The sequence below is a fragment of the Papio anubis genome, chromosome 11, assembly GCF_008728515.1.
Source record: "Papio anubis isolate 15944 chromosome 11, Panubis1.0, whole genome shotgun sequence".
Lineage (NCBI taxonomy): Eukaryota > Metazoa > Chordata > Mammalia > Primates > Cercopithecidae > Papio > Papio anubis.
Genome location: NC_044986.1, coordinates 35153196 through 35173061, shown reverse-complemented (window position 1 = coordinate 35173061; position 19866 = coordinate 35153196). Strand labels below are relative to the sequence as shown.

The 19866-nt window shown below is 51.3% G+C and overlaps 2 protein-coding genes across 25 annotated transcripts in view; both read right to left on the bottom strand.

The window, feature by feature from the left end:
- Nucleotides 1-15306, bottom strand: part of PYROXD2 (pyridine nucleotide-disulphide oxidoreductase domain 2) — a 36889-nt gene extending 21583 nt beyond the window's left edge. For 10 of the 13 annotated variants that reach the window (XR_001891496.3, XR_001891495.3, XR_001891494.3 and 7 more), the window contains exons 1-4: nucleotides 14290-15306; nucleotides 10221-10240; nucleotides 7194-7287; nucleotides 6776-6849 (exon numbers count right to left, since the gene is read on the bottom strand). Coding sequence is in view for 5 of the 13 variants with exons in the window: in XM_017944180.2 (XP_017799669.2) it covers nucleotides 6776-6849; nucleotides 7194-7287; nucleotides 10221-10240; nucleotides 14290-14605 (504 nt within the window). In the remaining 8 variants the exon portion in view is untranslated. Of the gene's footprint in view, nucleotides 1-2132; nucleotides 2371-2469; nucleotides 2749-6775; nucleotides 6850-7193; nucleotides 7288-10220; nucleotides 10241-14014; nucleotides 14268-14289 lie in introns of those variants that run through there. The other 3 variants (XM_017944181.3, XM_031652599.1, XM_021943572.2) reach the window with 3 other exon arrangements.
- A 145-nt stretch (nucleotides 15307-15451) lies between these two features.
- The window catches only part of HPS1 (HPS1 biogenesis of lysosomal organelles complex 3 subunit 1), a 31151-nt gene continuing 26736 nt past the window's right edge, over nucleotides 15452-19866 (bottom strand). For 9 of the 12 annotated variants that reach the window (XM_009215114.4, XM_017944179.3, XM_009215117.3 and 6 more), the window contains 3 exons: nucleotides 19032-19145; nucleotides 17255-17337; nucleotides 15452-16806 (listed from right to left, as the gene is read on the bottom strand). In XM_009215114.4, coding sequence (XP_009213378.1) covers nucleotides 16644-16806; nucleotides 17255-17337; nucleotides 19032-19145 — 360 coding nt within the window. In that variant the 3' untranslated portion in view covers nucleotides 15452-16643. Of the gene's footprint in view, nucleotides 16807-17213; nucleotides 17338-19031; nucleotides 19213-19866 lie in introns of those variants that run through there. The other 3 variants (XM_021943569.2, XM_021943568.2, XR_002524397.2) reach the window with 3 other exon arrangements.

Genomic DNA, 19866 nt, shown 5'->3' with positions numbered 1-19866 from the left:
AGGTCAGGAGTTCGAGACCAGCCTGGCCAATATGGTGAAACCCCATCTCTATTTAGAATACAAAAATTAGCCGGGCATGGTGGCACACACCTGTAGTCCCAACTACTCGGAAGGCTGAGGCAGGAGAATCGCTTGAACCTGGAAGGCGGAGGTTGCAGTGAGGTGAGACTTCACCACTGCACTCCAGCCTCGGTGACAAAGCGAGATTCTGTCTCAAAAAACAAAAACAAAAACAAAAACAACAACAAAAAACCCAAACGTAGAAAAGGTACATTAAGAATATGGCATAAAAAGTAAGAAAAATGATACGTATAGAGCCCTCATGATGAATGGAGCCTGCGGGATCGGAAGTTGCTGTGGGTGAGTGGTGAGTGACTGAAGGCCCAGCACATTGCTGTGCACTACTGCACGCTTTATAAATACAGTACACTTAGGCTACACTACATTGATTAAAACATTTTCTTCAGCAAGTTAGCTTACTGCAACTTTTAAACTTTATAAACGTTTTAATTTTTAAAACCTTTTTGATTCTTTGAAAAAGACACTTGGCTACAAACACAAACATTGTATAGCTATATAAGCTTTTTTCTTTATCAGCCTAGGGCTACACGGGGTCAAGATCATCAGTGTCACTGCCTTCCACCTCCACATCCTGCCCCACTGCAGGGTCTTCAGGGACAGTAACACGTGGCGCTGTCATCTCTAGAGAGCAATGCCTTCTGCTGGATCCCTCCTGACAGACCTGCCTCAGGCTGTTTGACAGTGAATTTTTTAAATAAGGAAAAGGAATACATTCTAAAATAGTAATAAAAAGTATAGTATAATAAATACATTAACCAGTGACAAAGTCATTTACTATCAAGTATTGTGTACTGTATATAATTATATGTACTAGACTTTTTGACAACTGGCCGCACAGTAGGCTTATCGCCACAAACACATGAATAATATGCTGCACTGCAACTATGACATCGCTAGGGGACAGGAATTTTTTTCAGCTCCATTGTAAGCTTATGGGACCACCATTGTATATAGTCTATCGTTGACCAACATGTTGTCACGTGGCACGTGGCTGTCTTACTATCCTCATTGTACAAAAGCAACACGAGAGGCTCATAGGAGTTACATAATTTGTCCCAGGTCACTTTAGGAGGTAGGTCTGGGTTTCAAAACCACAACTGTGTAACTGCAAAGCCCCAGCTCTCAGCACCAGTCTGTAACTGCCCCACTTCAGAAATAAATAATTAAATTTAGAAAGACACAATCAAGCAATGGTTATGTGAAAATCTATACTTACAAGGTAGATAAATTATTCACATCAGAACATTTTATTTACTTTGCAGACTCATTTACTCCAGGGTCACTTTAAGTGGAAGTCCCCTTGATGCATTTAAAATATGATTTGATTTACAAATATTTGATTAGCACACAGAACTTTCCAAGAGCACATCTACTTCCTCAAAGGAGGCACAGATAAAGCAAAAGGGGCCTGTGCTGCCTCCAGTTTCTGCTGTCCAGAGGCTTCCTTCTCCAGATCCGTGGCCTGCTCCCTCAACGACTCCAGGTCTTGGCTGGAACGCCACCTTATCAGCCAGGCCTCTCCTGCACTCCCTGCGCCCTCTCCCTGCAATATTTTTCCCCAAAGTACTTGTCACCACATGGCTAATCACATATTTAGTGTTTTCATTGTCTCCCCAAGTAGAATGTGAGCCCTGTGAAGTCAGGGGCATTGTCTATTTTGTTCACTGCTGTATCCCCCGCATGCAGACACAGTGCAGTTAATAAGCATTCCATCGACTCTGAATAAATGAATGCTACGTTGCAGACAAGGTACGGCCGCAGAGGAGGGAAATGAGATCTGAGAGTAGAGGTTTTAGGAAAGCACGAGGAAACCAAAAACAGGCTTTTCCAACAGTTACCGCTGGAGTTGCTCCACACTGGAGACGCTCCAGGCGGGCAGGCTCGCCGCAGCTCTGGACACTCTGTGCCTGGAGGAGGTTCCTGACACTGGTGGGGGGCCGGGGCCAGGAGACGGCTGGGGTCCCTCCTAACCCTAAGATGGAGACATTCTTTATTCTAAGCTGGAGAAACTTCCAGCTTCATTCCTCTTAATGTAGTGAACTCTCTCATACCCAGGAAGCATCCTTAGTTTCTCTCCTTGTCATTCTTGACATCCCGTACGCTGCCTCCAGAACCTGTGCGCTTCTCTCTAAGCCACCATTTCGGGAACCGCTGCAGCGCGGCCTCATGATCCACATGCGACCCCTCCTGTTTCTGCCGAGTCCTCACCAGCCAGCAGGCGGGCTGACCTTGGTAAAGTCACAAATCCTAGCAGTGAACTTCCTGATCGCACACCTCACCGGCTTCTCGCTGCACCTGGATAAAATGCAGTCCCCGAGTTGGCCCCTGCCCCTCCCACCCCAATCTGCTGCCCTCTGCCTGTCACTCCTCTGCTCTGGCCACACTGACCTGCCCTCTGCTCATGCCTGCCTGGGTGGGTCCATCTCCTCTTCCCTCTGACTGGAGACCGTCTGCTTAGATGTCCACACGGCTGCTGCTGGTGACCTCTTGGTATTTGAAAACCTGCTCAAATGTCACCTCCTTGAGGAACATGTCCTTCCTGGTCGCCATCTAGGCTGGAATCTCCACTCTCTCTCTAATGCTGCCTTCTTTTCTTTTCTTCTTGGCACTTACCTCTACCTGAAGTTCTCTCCCTCAGAGCAGGGTCCTTGCCTTTCCAGTTCACTGCTGTACACCCAAGGGCTTCTCTCAGTGCCTGGCACACAGCAGGTACTCAGAAACATGGACTGAATGAATGAATAACCCCCCAAATCAGGGACCTAAGAGGAATCCAGAAGTTATTCCAAGTATAACTAATTGACTATGAATCACTTTTCATTTGATTCCAGGACTTTCTCTTCTAAATGGAGGCTCTGTCATTCTTAATGGTGTTAAATCAAACTTAGTTTAAAGCTGCCTCCTTGAATACTTTAAGCTCAGCCTAAAGGTTTCTCTGTTCATAGTGAACTCTAAGCTAGAAGGAGGTGTAAACAGGCTATAACCTACTCCTGTGTCAATCGCCGAGTTTTGGCCAATCAAAGGGGACCAAGTGTTTAAACTGTGTTCAAATAAGACAAATGCTGAGCTGTATCCAATCCAGCTATTTCTGTACCTCACTTCCATTTTCTGTACATCACTTTTCACTTTCTGTCTATAAATCTTCTTCTCCCACGGGGCTGTGCTGGAGACTTTGAGCATACTCTGGCTCGGGAGGCCGATCCATTTATGAATCATTGTTTGCTCAATTAAACTCCGTTAAATTTAATTTGGTGAAGGTTTTTCTTTTAACAATGGTTTTAATTATGTGGAGTTCGAATGAGAAGGGGAATGTTAAGTAACCATCAGATTATATCCATGAGATTTGTTCGGATTATGAAGTTTTTTTCTTAAAAAAAAAAAAGAAAGCAAAACCCTTCTTTTATTTACCCCATGAGAGTTCTCAGCATGCACAACCATCACGGGTGGAAACTGTTGGAAAGCGCGTGTGTGTGAAGGATGTGTGTCTAAATGACCAGAGATACAAGAGATTTTTTTTTTTTTTTTTGTGAGATAGAGTCTCGCTCTTTCACCCAGGCTGGAGTGCAGTGGCACGATCTCGGCTCACTGCAAGCTCCACCTCCCAGGTTCACGCCATTCTCCTGCCTCAGCCTCCTGAGTAGCTGGGACTACAGGAACCCGCCACCATGCCTGGCTAATTTTTTTTTGTATTTTTAGTAGAGACGGGGTTTCACCGTGTTAGCCAGGATGGTCTCGATCTCTTGACCTCGTGATCCGCCCGTCTCGGCCTCCCAAAGTGCTGGGATTACAGGTATGAGTCACTCTCTCTAAGAGCAGGGTCTGGCCAGTACGAGAGATTTAAAGGGTGTTCTTCTCAAAGTTGTGTTCTGGGGGCCTTCTCTCTCAGAATGACATGAGAATGCCATCAAAAAGACTGTTTCTGGGCCCCACCACTGCCACCGAATCAGACCTGTGAGCAAGAACCCCAGGGAAATCTCCGCTTCCCCAGCAGTTTCCCAGGTCATACTCTGTGGCCCTGCAAGTTAGAGCCCTACCTTAGAGAGATTTCCAGGAGAAAAGCAGGAGCAAAATGAATAAGACTGAGTGAGACACAGAAGGTCAGTGAGGGGGGGAGGGAGGATGGGGTTGCCTCTGGCAATGAGGTCAAGGCTGGCCCAGGGGGAGGTGGGGAAGGTGGCTTATGGCTGAAGGGGATGAAAAGCCCCCCTCCACATCCCCTTCTCTGCCAGTGCAAAGGCTCTGCCCTTCCAGCCTGGATTCCATCACCCAGCGTGAGACTGCTGCAAAAGCAAACTCATTTTCTAGGTGGATGGAACCGGGAGGTGATCCAAGTCAGTGCTCGCATTGACAGCTGTGGAAACTAACACCCAGGATGGGCAGGCAGGCCCTGGTGGGGACCACAGAGGGTCAGTGGAGGGTGCTTTGGCTCAAGAAGGGGAGGAGGGCAGCGGTGCCAAAGCTAAGCCTCACACTTTAGTTGGCGGCTCAGTCTAATTGGATATAGCCTTATAAGTGGCAGGGTGATTGAGTAGTCTCTGGCCATTGGTCTTTCTGGAGCCTCAGTTTTCTCAAGTGCCAAATGGGGGTAATAATAATAGCAACAAGTACTGAGCCCGCTGTGCACCAGGGACTGTGCTGATGTAGCCTTGGGAGGCAGGTGTTGTTGCCATTCCCATCTTACAGATGAGGAAGAGAAGGCATCACATGGCGAAATCACACAGCTGGTGAGCTGTGGAGCAGGGAGGCAGATGCAGCCGGCCAGTTTCCAGCAGCTCCAGTCTCAGCCTCTGTGTACATCCCGCTGGAGCTGCCAGGGACACTCCATCTATGACCACGTTCACCACAAACTACAAAGAGCTAGAGGCATGTGAGTCTGGGTGGTATCAGTACCAAGAGGCCTGAGTGCATCATAGCTCAAGAACAAGGAGTAGGAGACAGTCCGACCTTGGCTCAAATTCTCCATCACTTTTTAGCTCTGTGAATTTAACCCCTGAAGTTTAAGTTCCCTGATTCTAACATGGCTCTTGACTTACAGGTGAGGAACAATTGAGATAGAACATTAAAGGTCATAGCCCAATATGTGATGCTGGTAAAGTAAATGCTCTCCATTATAGTTTTGGAAAGAGTATATTCCTGGAAAGAGTTTAGTTGCCCTCCTGTCAATGCCCTCCAGGCCCTCAATGTCCTGTTAAAACAAGGTGCTCCAGATGGGGTGAGTCCTGCACATCACACAGCAGAACTGCTTTCTCCCTGATCTGAGCACCGTACTCCTATGAATGCAGCCCAAGGCAGAAGTTAAAGCATCTACTCAATTCACTTGGGAGCTTCTAGTTCCAGGAACACTATGACAAATACCATTTCAAATGAGTAACATTTTTTAAGTAAAGAGAATAATCAAGTGAAAATGTCTATTCTGTGATTCTTAGTCTCATAGATCAGGTTTGCCAAAAGGAGGGTCCCTGTTCCCCAACATCTGCTACTATGAATAAGTGGTGCATTTACAAACTGCCTGCTGCTATGGTCTGGTCTGGACTGGAGACCAGCAACTCACCCCCAGCCCTGGCTAGATTTCATCCAGTCCTGGTACCAGGATGCACATACTCTGTCTCAGTGGCTTGAAGAAGTCTCTACATGAACCAGTTAGAGCAGCCAAAGAGCTGTGAACAGCAGCTGGACATCACACTAGCTTAAAATTTTGAATTTAGAGCAAAGATGTCACCAACATGGCTGGGCGTGATGACTGACGCCTGTAATCCTAGCACTTTGGGAGGCCAAGGTGGGTGGATCACAAGGTCAGGAGATCGAGACCATCCTGGCTAACATGGTGAAACCCCGTCTCTACTAAAAATACAAAAAATTATCCAGGCGTGGTGGTGGGCACCTGTAGTCCCAGCTACTCGGGAGGCTGAGGCAGGAGAATGGCGTGAACCCGGGAGGCAGAGCTTGCAGTGAGCCAAGATCATGCCACTGCACTCCAGCCTAGGCGACAGAGTGAGACCTGGTCTCAAAAAAAAAAAAAAAAAAAAAAAGATGGCACCAACATGAGTGGCAGCTGCTTGTGCAGATGGCACTAAGACCCCTTTTCTCTGAGTGGTGAGTGACAGTGGTACCAAGCAGGTAGAAGCCAATCAGCCTCAGGAATGTGGTGACGCAGTTTATAAGACAGTGGGGGTGAAGGAAGGTGAAAGGGTTGGCGGCAGGGTTGGGCAAGGTTGTCGACAAAGGTCAGTGGACTGAGAGGCAAACAGCACCAGATGAGACTCCCAGGAACCTTCCAAACAGCCTGGGAGCCAGAAAAGTCCCCAGGCCCCACTTCCTGCTCCAGCTGCCAAGAGAGGGAATCAGCTCTCAAGTTCATGAGGGCAGAAATGGGGCTCGTGTCCCAAGGCAGCTGTAAACTCAGGCGCCCAAGGCTTCAGATAGGTGTCCCACGGGGCCTGATGGTGACAAAGCTCATTCTTCAAAAGAAGTCTGATTCTTGGATGAAATTTCCCACTTTTCAAGACACTATATGGACAAGACAAAACTCATCCATGGGAACGCAGCAGGGAGACCACGTGGGATACACAAGACTTGGGTAGAAGAGGGAGCCCTCAGGGGCGGGCATCACCTCGGGCGTGGAACAGGGAGCCTCTGCCCAGGTTGGGAAGATGGAACTGCCTCCTCCCTCCCTGCAATCAGGCCGGGGAGGCCCTACCTTCAGCTCCAGATCAGTGTAAATCTGCGGCCTCAGCAGGCTGAGCAGGTAGGACGCGCGGGAGAACTTAAACCCTGAAACCGAATCCAATGAAGATGGTTACCAGGGGTCAGCAGGGATGAAGACCATCACTGGGGGTCAGCAGGGATGAAGACCATCACTGGGGGTCAGCGGGGATGAAGTCCGTCACGGGGGGTCAGCGGGGATGAGGTCCGTCACCGGGGGGTCAGCGGGGATGAGGTCCGTCACCGGGGGTCAGCGGGGATGAGGTCCGTCACCGGGGGTCAGCGGGGATGAGGACCGTCACCGGGGGTCAGCGGGGATAAGGACTGTCACCTGGGGGTCAGCGGGGATGAAGAGGATGAAGACTGTCCCCGGGTCACTGCCCTCCACTCCCCCATGCCACATCAGAGCTCACCTGGGATGATCTCCTCAGTGACAGCTGCACCCCCGATCACATGGCGCCTCTCGAAGACCGCGGTGTTCACCCCCAGTCTCTGCAGGTACGCTGCCTGGGAAGTGGGGCAGCACACAGGGCCCTCCCTTTATCCCTCTGAAATGTCAGGGCTCCCTCGGGCTGACCCGCAGACTAAGGTCCTCACTATAGGCCAGTATGCCCCACACCCCACGGCCTCCCCACCCTGCTCATGCTGTTCCCCGCTCTGGGAATGCCCTTCCCTGTGCTTCCCCTTCCACTCTTGCCTTTCCTAGATGTCCTCTAAGATCGGACAGGCCTGCTCCCGCCCCTGCACTTCCCAACTGAAGGTGGTCTTCCCTCCTCAGAGGCCTGGTGCCTCGGGGTCTCACGCTGCTTCCTGCCACCCTGCCCTGGGATGTTCCTCTCCTTCAGGCAGAGCACAAGCCTCATTCCTCCTACAAGCGCAGCACAGTGAGGTGAAACTTGTGAACGCTGACTCTTCTGCCCAGGTTCAGCCCCTCGTTCTCTCTCTGCTGCTGCAGCCCCAGTACCTGATCCGCCTGGCCTGTTTGTTCACTTGCAATAATGGGGCTGATGAATATAGTCCTGGCTTTACCCACTTCATAAGGCTGCTGTGAAGATGAACTGAGCTGGTCCCTAGACAGGACTTTAAGTGGTCCCTGGCACAGAGAATGTGCTCAGTCAATGAAGCTGTTCATAGCAGCGCTTTATTTTGGGAGAACAAATGATGCAAGGATTTCTATCAATTTTTGTCTAGCACTTAGTGGAAAAATCAATAAATATCTGTTGAACCAAACTGGTCATGAATCTACCAATCTAAAATGCTGGCCCTGTGACCACAGGAATGGTGCCATGCAAAAGTCAGACTTTTCAAAAAGCTCCCTTGGCAACTATTATGTGCCAGAAACAGTGAGTACATTGTCTTATTTAATTTTTCCCACCAGCCAAGAGGCAGGTACTATGATTCTCCCGTTTTACAGATGAGAAAACTGAGGCTCAATAAGGTTAACAGCTTGCCTCAGGCTCACAGAGCTGATGAGCAGAGGTCTTCGGAATTGAAACGAGACAGTGTGAAACCAGCGTCTATCCTCCTAACATATCCTACTGAGAAAGAAACAGCAGCCGTCACTCAGTGGCTGAGGCCTGGCACGCAAGGTAAGCTGCATCTCCTATTACACAGGAACGATCTCACAGATGGACAACCCCAAACGAGGTTTCTATAAGACTATGATAAAATGAGGCAAGCACAAACAAAAGCAATGTCTCAGTGCCATCGAGAAAATACCCAACACCCCTCTTGGCTGAAATGAGTGACTGCTACTTCTGTATCAATTACTGCTCTCCGCACACATCTCTCCTCCCTACAGATCGGATTTCTTGAGCTGCCCAGTTGCAGGGCTGCCCCTCCTTCCTGAGAGTATCTAATCTATGGCAAGCCCTATTTCCTTAGGCCTTCCCTTGAATCAACCAAAGCTCAAATCCTGTGCTAGGTTCTTTCTAACACCTTCCTACTGAGGCAACCCGAGGTTCCCCTGATGTGAGTCCCCTCGCTGCAAGGAGCAAGAAACCCAACTAGACTAACTACACGTGTGTTCCTGGTGGGCTCTGGGTGAAGGGGATGGATGCCAGCCTTCCTTGGCCTGGAAACTTCCAATAATAACAGCCACCACTTGCATGTGACGGGTTCTAGCAGCAAATGATCCATCACCTTCACAGCAGCTCTGTGAGGGCAGGTGCCATTGTTCCATTTTACAGTGACTTGGAGAGGCTAAGTGACTCACCTTAACCTTCACAAAGTGGCAGAGCTGGAAGATGAATCTTTGTTTATATTAATATAAAATCAGGCCTATATTAATATAAAATTAGGCCGGGCATGGTGGTTCATGCCTGTAATCTCAGTACTTTCAGAGGCTGAGGCAGGCGGGCCACCTGAGGTCAGGAGTTCGAGATCAGCCTGGCCAACATGGCGAAACCCCATCTCTACTAAAAATACAAAAATTAGCCGGGTTTAGTGGTGGGTGCCTCAAATCCTAGCTACTCAGGAGGCTGAGGCAGGAGAATTGCTTGAACCCGAGAGGTGGAGGTTGCAGTGAGCTGAGATCGTGCCATCGCACTCCAGCCTGGGTGACAAAGCAAAACACCATCTCAAAAAAAATTAAAATAAAATAAAATAAAATAAATGTTTTAAATTACTGATCCATTGAGTTACAAAATGCCCCACATAAAATGTTCAGGTAAAACTTAGACACCAGGCAAAGTATTAAGGTTTAACATCAGTCCGTTAGCACATCCACAGTTACCCCCATATTGATATTCTAGAGCTGCCGCTGCTTCAAGAAGCTGTTCCATGTTTGTTTTGTGGCTTGAATACCTTCTGTGGCCTCCTGGAGGTATCTAGACTCGGGTTACAGAAGCATAGGCTAAGGATAGCTCTGGGCCACCCAACTCAGCTTGGGATCTTGAAGTCAGTTGTGCTGGGGACGGGGGCGCTGGCCCTTCTGCTAGGCTGAGCTCCTCAATGTATCCAGGGCACACTTTGGCCACATAGCGGCTATGTACTCCAAGGTGGTACGTGGCCTGGACCTGGCTGGGAGCACAGGGCTCTAGACACAAGGGCTGCCTATGATCTGGAGTCAAGGGCCCCCACCCTGCCCTGGGTGCCCAATCCCCTGCTTCCCACCTGCTCCCATGCTATGTTGGTTACATGCTTCCCCGCCTTGTCAGCTTGTTTCTGGAAGCTCCCTGACTCCCTCCCAGGCCATGGGGAAACCACCTTTCCCCATTAGGGGAAGGGAGGAAAGCAGCCTGTGATGTCCTCAGCTGGCTGCAGACGTGCATTCGACCCAGCCCCCGGTCAGCGCGGGAGAGCAGAGAGTGCCGACTAGGCTGCCTTTTCCTTCTCTCTCGAGGCCCTTATCCCACCTGCTTCTTCACACTCCTTCCCAGGCTGCTGAGAGCCAACCGCCCAGGGGCCAGTGAAGTGGGATCAATTGGGGAGGTACTCACAGCCACTAGTCCGTTGTGTCCTGCAACAAGACAGGGGAGAGGGAAGGAAAGCATCACTAGTCAGCCGGCGGGCAGACGGACAGTCCTTAAGCAATGTGCTCACTGCTCCCTGTCCCCATGCCATGAAGATCCAGTGACCCTCCCCTCCCCTTCCCGCATTCAGATGTTGGAACAGCAGCTAGCTCAACTCCATGAAACACCAGATCTTCAAGGAGTCAGAAAAGCCTGGTCCTTGCCCTGGCTGGAAAAGTCCTGCTCCCCTGGCTTGGTCAGGGGCTCTGCTGGAGTGAGGGGCTGATGCTTGGGAGGTGCAGGTGATGGTATCTGGGGGAGCAGCACGGCTGACTTGGCAAGCAGGAGAAGCAATGGGTGGCTGCATGCTGGTGCGCCAACGTCCCGTCTCGCATGGCAGCATCAGCATCCAGGGGAGTGCTGGTCATGTGGGTAGCTGCTGTCAAGTGTGGCTTGTTTTGCCCACATGCGGTTCACAATCGGCACAACGGTGCCCTAGGAGGCTTCATTCACATGGGTTTGTTTTTGCCAGTCCCCAGTGTTCCAAAAATAAAATGTGAACAGTTCGACAGGAAGTAAACATGTACAGTTTCAACATGTGCTGGAGTGACTGGCTGTGCTTCAGGGTGCCTTGAGCTGAGAGGCCTGTCTTTGGCCTTGGCATCTCATGTTCCACACCAAGCCGCTGGGTAGCAAGTGCCTCTCCAGCTCTGATAAACTCAGAATCACCTGGGAGGCTGTGTAAATGTCGACTCCCAGACCCCCTCCCAGGAGTCTATTCAGCAAGTGTTTCACAGAACCAAGAGTTTCATGAGCTAAAATTAACTCTGACCACATGAGAAGCATGTGAGAAGCTAGTTGGTTATAGTTCATCTTAAAAAGTGCTGCTTGACATACTCTTTATTTGTATGGGCTTTTGAAAACGTTCATAAGAAAGTTTAAACAGTCTGCCAGTTGGGACTCATGAGCAGATGGAACCTGTCTCAAAGACATGCAACAAACTAAAGGCAGACAGTCCTGGGCTCAGCCCAGCCTCTGCTGTTTGCCAGGGTGTGACCTCAGAGAGTTGTCAGCTGCCCTGAGCCTTGAGCTTCTTCACGTGGGGAACAGAGGGTGCCAGGGACCCTGCAGCGCAGCAAGGATGAGATAAATGGGAGCTATTTGTCTTTTAATTGGTGCTGATGGTCAGTCTTGGAAAACTCAGTTTTCCAGGCAACTGGGTCTAGTTCAATCACGGCAGACCTCAAATGAGTAAGGTAAAGGATCCAAAGCACAAGACCCCCTCCCAGTGGCCACCCCCAGGTCTGGCTGAGCCCTCCTTGGCTTCTGGTGACACCTCTGTTTCCTTGAAGAGGACTTCAGCTGCGGGCTCTGCTAATCCCCAGACCTGCCTCAGGGGCCCCACAGCAGCCGCCTGGGCCCTTGAGAAGCTGCTCTGGGCGTGGGCTCTGCAGCTGCCTGCATCAGGCAGGGTTGGGTGGATGTGCTGACCTCCGGGAGTCACCTCCTGCCCTCAGAATGCTCATCACCAGGTACGGGGCCAGGAATGTCCATTTTAACAAGCTCCTCAGTCACTCTCAGGCACATTTAGTCAAATCACTAAATCAGAGTCATCTTCAAGGTGGCGGCCAGGTGCCAGTGTGCCTTCAGGGACTCAAGAGGTAACCCTTGTCTCAGAATATGCCACTCTGTTCCTTACTCAGGCCCAAGATGCCTTTAAACCAGGCTTCATGGTATGTTTAGCAACTAAAGAAATCATGTCAAGGAAAAGCTCACACACTGAGACTCACTCGCACTTGTAGGCAAGTCACCAAGGCAGCTGGTGACCTAGAGTCAACCTTCCCCATTGGGAGACAGCAGGGTGAGCTGTGGCCAAGCACGGAAGAAAGCGGGGGCTCCTCTAAGGCTAAGCGAGGCGCTGGAGCTGTCTCCCACCAGCCCAGGGAGTTTGTGAGCCGGATGTCAAATAGCCATTGTTAGAAACTAAATTATATAACTTACAATTAAATAAATGATATTAAAAACAAAGGTAATAAATACTCCAAACACACTACTTCCTATTTGTTTTACTACATTTGTCTGTTCCCCATGCCTTTGCCGTCATTGGCCTCTAGGTACATATCTGCATGGTGGACATGCTATACAATGATGTGCCACTGGGTATCACTCCCAAATCACATTCAGCAACCTCATCTTGGTGACAAAAAAGGCCATGGTGGGAGTATTCCCACCACCGTCATCAGCAAATATTACACAGCAGGGCTGAATTTATTGCTGTGGTCAGGCTTAAGAAAGCGATGGGAAAATGCTAATAATGCAAATTAAACCTAACAGCATTAGCTGTTATAGCGTGAATAGCATAAACATTGAAGGAAATCTAGTATTAAAAAAAATTATCTTATTTGAGTAACATCATTCCTGTCATTTAAAGAAGCAGACTGGGAGCGGTGGCTCACGCCTGTAATCCCAGCACTTTGGGAGGCTGAGGCGGGTGGATCACAAGGTCAGGAGTTTGAGACCAGCCTGGCCAACATGGTGAAACCCGGACTCTACTGAAAATACAAAAATTAGCTGGGTGTGGTGGTGGGTGCCTGTAATCCCAGCTACTCAGGAGGCTGAGGCAGGAGAATCACTTGAACCCAGGAGGCAGAGGTTGCAGTAAGCTGAGATTGTGTCACTGCACTCCAGCCTGGGTGACAGAGTGAGACTCTGTCTCAAAAAAAAAAAAAAAAAAAAAAAATTAATTAATTAAATAAAAATTAATTAAAAAAATAAGGAGTAAGGCTGGGATATAAATCTTTGCTGTTTCACGATCGTCCTACTCTTTACAGAAAATATGGAGCACCATTCTCTTCGGAGCTACCCTCATTTGTCAGATGCAACTATAGGTTGGCTACTGAGTTTGGCAAAAATCAAAGAAAGCCTTTGGTAAGAATCACTTGCCTAGACTGCATTTAAATTAAGAGTATTGTATTTTTATTTGTAAAATTGTGTGCAGTGTATCTTTTATTTCAATATTTAAAATAAGCATGTGTGTGTCTATATATGTATGTATACACATATATGTATACATATATGCATACGTGTGTGTATATACGTGTGTGTGTATATATGTATGTGTGTATATATATATACACACACACACACACACACACACAAAATCACACATTTTTCCCTGGAGAGGTGACTGTTGAGTATCTACCAGCTCGCAACTGCTCTAGTACATAGGAAAATGAAGACATGCCTTCAAAGCTGCATAATGAGTGCCGTCTGCTTTCGGTCCCTGTCATTATCTCTGTAAGCCCTAGCTAGCAATCATGCATTTGGGGCCCTCTGCAAGTGTGAATGGAAGGCACTAAGGAAGAACCACCTGGTCCTGGGCCTGCTTCTTCCCCTAGCACCCAGTAGTAGACTTTGATACTCTTGAGCCCAGGGGTTGGCAAAGTATGGCAGGATCACTGCAGATTCACAAATGTCCCAGAGCTGCAAGGCAATGGGGGCCACTGCCCTCTGCAGACACGCAGTAGGAACTCTGGAACTCAGTTCTGTTTTATCCTAACTGGCCTTTATGAAATGACTGCAGTTTCTTGGGAGGATGGGTGGCCTCAGTGGTAAGGCAGTGGTGACCAGAACTCACGGCACTGTGGGGGAGGTGGGGGGAGGGTGCTGGATTTCACTTGTCTGTTGGCCCAGAGCTCGTTCCAACCCTTAAAACCACAGGCTGAGAATGTGGTGGAAACTAGGTCATTTTGCAGGAGATAGAGGGAAACCCCTGAGCTCACCTAGTCTTCTTGTCATTCTCCATGGAAGATCCAAGCCCAGAGAAGGCAAGCATTTGCCCCAGGCCACACAGCAGAGCCAGCCCCAGAATCCCAGGTGCCTGCCTGCCAGATGGAAGGGCTTTCCGTTGCAGCCCCTGCTAGTGTATAAACTTCTGGCGGGTTATGCCCGAGGAGAGAGCAGTGGGGCTTGGCAAGGCCTCCCCCTCCCTACCAAGCTCTGAGCAGGGCTGCCTTCCCGCCCCTCAGCTCTGGCCCAGCCTGCTTTACCACTTTACCTGCTCCTATCACCACCGCATCATACTCAGGCTTCAGACCTCCCCCGGCTTCTGTGTGAGCTCGTCTCCAAGCTGGGAAGGGAGAGGCAGCCACAGCCCTGCAGAGACCTCGGCCACTTGCAGCCATTTCTGCCCCAGGCTGGGCCTTGCTAGGCAGGGAGTCAGCTAGAGATTTGCTTTTGTGCTCCCCTAGGCAGGGGGTGGAGCAGGGAGGAAGCAGGAAGAGGAGGAGCTGCAGTCCCCCTCTAGCCCTCCTCCACCGTGCATTCTTGGCCACAGGCCAGCCTCCTGCTGCTGTGCGGCTGTGCTGGGCCATCGGGAGGGGTTGCCTATTAACCAGGCGGTGTCACCTCCAGGATGCAGGGGAATAATGACAAAACTGATAATCCACTGGGGTTCCCATGTCAGGCTGGCACTGTGCTGAACTCTGTAGGCAAAACTCCCCATTTTACAGATGAGGGCACTGAGGCTGCGGGGTTAGGGAGTGGTGGAGGCAGAGCGGAGCTCCAAAGGGCCCTCTCCTCCCCTGTGCGGCTCCCTTCTCAGTCAGAACTGAACTGAAATGCCTGGGATGGCAAGTGCTCGTGTCAGACTCTGCTCTGACTCCATGCTGAGTCTGCCAGTGCAGAGTGGTGATGCCTCTACACCCACAGGAGGCACCCAGGGCAGCCATCTAGTGTCACCACGACCAGGGCCTTCAGACACCGCAAAGGCAGCTGTGTTTGTCACTGAGGAGCACTGGAGTCCTCTCCTAAATGCTCAAACACACCCCTCAACGAGGGCTTAGGGGCAAGTTCACTGTCTGTAATTCTCTGGGTTTTCTTCTTTTGAAGGCCCGGCCAATTCTCTTCTTTTGGCACTTTGCCCATTTTCCCAGAATCCCCAAGGATTGGAGGTCACATCGGTAGATACCTCCAGCTAAAGTTCTTTCTGACCCTCCCTTAGGCCTGCCTTGAATGAGGAGCCCCTTTGTTCTCTGCCCATTACTTAGCAGAGTGTTCCCAGATCTGCTAAGATCTGATTCAGGATGTCCACCCCTGTGTTATTTATTATATAGAAAGATCAAGGGGACTGGTTAAACTAGACATATCACATTCAGCCACTGCTAAAAACTAAAGGGAAATAGTAGGCGACAAAAGCAGGTGTCCTGAACACTGGTGGGTTCAGAGGATTGGAGTTTTTTCCTTTATGCTTTTCTGTATTTTCCACAATCCATGCTTTTCACTGCCATTCCATCAGATGATGATAAGGAGGAACACAGATCCAGTCACCTGAGGGGACACTTCCTCACTGCCTCCTTCTCTGGGTTTAGACCAACGTGTGGGTTCGAGCTCCCCCAACGCCTCCCCAAAGCTGTCCCCTGCAAGGGAGAGACCAGTCTGCGTGAATTTTGGCCCAAGACTGAAGACACAGAAGGCGCGGCTCCTGCATGCACAGCACAGGGCCATCTGTTCCTGTGCTGCGGTAGACGCTGATTTCTGCCACGCCGCCCTCTCTGGCCCAGCATCAGCCTCCTGGCCTCAGAGGAGCAGATGCTCCCAGTTCCAGGGCTCTCAGGATCTCTTGTCCTTGGGTCCATTCTGGGACAGGAACTTCTCGGTTGGAAGAGAGGGGCTGTACCCCTTGGGTGGTGGTTCTCAATCCAGGGCGCACCACAGAAGCTTTGAAAGACATCAAAGCCTGGGGTCCACGGCCGCCAAGCGAATCCATATCTCTGGGCCAGGGCCAGGGGCTTGAGAACCCCAGCCCCAGGGCAGACGCCAGCCGAGCGTGAAGGGGCTGCGATTTAGCAAGGGCTTATCGGCACGACAGAAGGGTCTAGAAGCACAAGCGTGTTGAGCTTCAGTGATAACAACGACCAACATTTATTGAGCACCTACCGCATTGGGTAATCCTCACACCACCCTGGGAGGGCGGTGCCATCGCTTTAAATGTGAGAAATAGAAGAAACTTTCTGGGAGATGCAGAGAGGAAGTGGCAGGGCTGGAATTCAGACCCAGGCAAAGGAGCACCTTTTACCTGGGGTAGGAGAGAGCTTGCCGGGTGGGCTCCCTCCCCATCTCCCAGGATAAGGCAGAGGCAGCTCTGGAAGAGGAGCTGCTGCCACTTTTGTTTTACGAAGACAAACTGGACCTCTGGGCTTCCCTCTTCCTCCAGAGAAGGATCTGGGGCCTTGCACATACCCCACATGGAGGGTGGTCTAGGTGGGGTTTTAGAAACCCTGGGGCCACCCTGGGCACTCTGCCCCATCCTCAGGACGGCCACTGCAGACAGCAGGCTCTTGCCATGGGGAACAGTGGCAAGCAAGAGCAGCTGGAGGACGGGGTGCAAAGGCAGACTGCAGCCACCTTGGCCTAGAGCAGGGGGATACGGGAGGCCTCCCAGAGGCGCCGGGCCAGCTGGCCGGCCTGCTGCACCAGCAGGTCAGTGGGGATGACAGACAGGTGCAGGGCCAGCAGCTCGTAGCACCTGACAGCCTCGGCCGGGCGGTTCTTGCTGTAGTAGCGCAGGAGCTTCCTGGGGAGGAAAGGGAGGATGGGATTCAGGAGCGAGGCTGTTGCCCTCCTCCAGTGCCAGAGGCCTCTCGGGGCCCTCGCGAGCAAATGCCCATGTCCTTGGTCATCTCACTAGGCCCCTGCACGTGGGCCTTGACACCTGCTCCTGTTCCTCACTGACCTAACAGTGCCATCCTGGCTACGAGGCAGCAGTGGGGATGTTCTGGGCCGGGTGCAGACGTTTCCCGTGCTGCCGAGACCATGCCAGCAGGAAGGTGGTAGGAACACAGACGTGCCCTCCACACCCATCCTCCCTCACTGCACACAGGCCCACCTGGGAAGGTGTTCCCAGTGTGGATTTCTGGGTCCGGGGTAGGGCACTGCTGAAGCAGAAGCCGCTCCCGGCAGAGGCAAGTACTTATCACCCACACAGGAGCGTCCGTCCCCAGCGGCTCCCGATGCGCCGTCACCTGTAGTAGTCTCCTCCCAGCATGCCAATAGGCACCGAGTCATCGGAGAGGACGGGCACCTCGATCATCTGGAGTTTGTACCCCTGAGGAGGGAGGACAGGGAGGCAGTGGGTGTCAGGGGAGCACACGGGCCCGAGTCAGACGCACCGGGCTCGCAGCTTGGCTTGGCTCTGCCTTGTGCGCTGGGTGCTTGGGAAAATGCCTGGACCTTGGTTTTTCATCTTTGAAGTCGGAATAACAACAGTCGCCTTATGAACATCAGAGACAAAGTATACAAAGTTCCAAGGGCCGGCAGGGTAGCTCTCATTCCCATCAATACCTGGACCTGCACAGGCCACACACACACGCTCAGGAGGGCAACCTGCAGGGCTGTCATTCACGGTCTTGAAGAGCAGAACATTCACAAAAGGCCTAAGCCTCTGCTTTGAAAGAACTGGGAATTGCCAGGGTGGGATAAGGTGGGAAGGGAATTAAGATCTGCTGGATGTGCCCTGTGTGCCAGGCACGAACATGGCGATTAGCTGATGCTTGTGTGGGCACCGTGGCCTGCCATGCAGGGGGAGTGGACTCCGCAGCGTGCAGGGCTGCCCCCGTGGCACCAGCTGGGCTGTGTGGCTGACATTCAAACCTGGCCTCTCCAGCTCACAGCTCTGCCTCACTGTATCACCCCACGGGGCCACCCAAGCACACAGACTCCTGTCCCTCCCTAGAAGTGAAGGTAAAGGTCACAGGAATTTTCTAGCACTTCTGTTGTACACAAGTCCTGGGCACTTCCAGGGGCACAGAGGAAAGCAGGGAGCCTGCAGGCTGGGGGAGGAGAGCTTGGGCTCCGGCTTCCTCACTTAACAACCTCGGTGGCCCTGGCCATGGCGTCTGATCTCTAGATCGTCGTGTCTCCATCCATACAATGGGGTCAGGGATCCCTGCCCCAGCCACCGCACAAGGCTGCGAGGGATGACTGAGAGAACAGCGGCGGAGGGCCCCAGTAACCACCCTGCCCTATGGAAAGGGATGGCTGTCACCCTCAGTGAACAAAGAGAGTGCAGGGTGGGTGCAGGGGAAGGCACAGTAGTTCAGGGACCCAGAGACCAAGGGCTGCGAGGGAGGAGGAACGCTCCTGAGAGCTGGAACCACCATTCCTGGTGACAAACGAGATGGAAATAAAAGAAACAAGAGGAAAGCAAAGAAAGGGAAGAGACAGAGAGGAGGGAGAGACAGGAGGAGAGGGGCAGGTGGCCACAGACAGTAAGTTCCCCTCACCGGAGCCTACTCTGCAGTAACTGTGAGGCCCAGAGGAAGCAGTATAGGGCCAGGAGGCCAGGGCCCCGAGCCACACCACCAGTGTCTCCTTGGGTGGCCTGGCTCACTGCTTCAAGCAGGGCCTATGCTCTTGAGTTCAGGGGCCTATGCCACAGGGATGACCGTGTGCCATGCTTGGCATGTGATGCTGGCGACATGGAAGCACCAGTGACAAAGTGTATGATCTGAGTCACGTTTCCCACAGTGGGGCGTGTGCCTATCTGCTCACATGTGTGCCTGGATGCCACGTGGACAATGGCAAGAGTTTGCCAGACAGCTGGGCAGAGGGCTCACAAAGCAGTTAAATGCCCACGTGAAATTGTGACCTCTGAGCTCTGGGTCCCAACCTGCTGGGCTTACCAGCAACAAGAAGAGAAGATGAGACAGACAGACAACAATTCAGAAGAAATGAATCCAAGAGTGACAGAGCGGGAAGTGTGTGCGGACTGTCCTGGCCCAGGGACTCGGCCTCACCTACCATGTCATTCTCGAACCACAGGAAGTAGGAGCAGTAGAAATCGCCCTCCTGGAACAGCAGTGTGGTGTAGCCCTTCTGCAGGTATCTGCGCGCCAGCTGGATCAGAGACCAGACCTGGGGAAAAGAGGAGAGTGAGGAGCACCACTCTCTCAGCGTTGGTCTGCCCGGGCAGCTTTCACCTCTGAAGGAAGGAAAGTGCACAGATGAGAAACCCGTGAGTGCCAGGGGCCTCTCCTAGCACCTGGGCACTGCCTTGGCCCAGAGCAGAAGGCTCAACAATAAATTATTATTGGATGGATGGACTACCCTCCAGTTAGCGTGGGGGCCAAATATATGTAAAAACGCTTTGTGTAACTTTACTCTACACATAAGCCATACATTAGTGAACTGGGCTGGTGTGGTGGCTTATGCCTATAATCCTAGCACTTTGGAGGCTGAGGTAGGTGGATTGCTTGAGCTCAGGAGTTCAAGACCATCCTGGGTAACACAGCAAAACCTCATGTCTACAAAAAACACACAACAATTAGCTGGGTGTGGTAGCACACACCTGTAGTCCCAGCTACTTGGGGGGCTGAGGCGAGAGGATCGCTTGAGCCCAGGAGATTGAGGCTGCAGTGAGCTGTGTTTGTGCCACTGCACTCTAGCCTGGGTGACAAAGTGAGACCCTGTCTCAAAAAATAATAATATTAAAATAAATAAATTAGTGAAATTAGAAAATAGCCAGGGACATCATTAATTAACACAGGAGAACAAGGTGTGGTCTCCTGAATCCATCCTAGTGCCCTTCAGGCTGGGAACTGATGATGGTCCAGGTGAGTGACCCTGTAGGATGTCC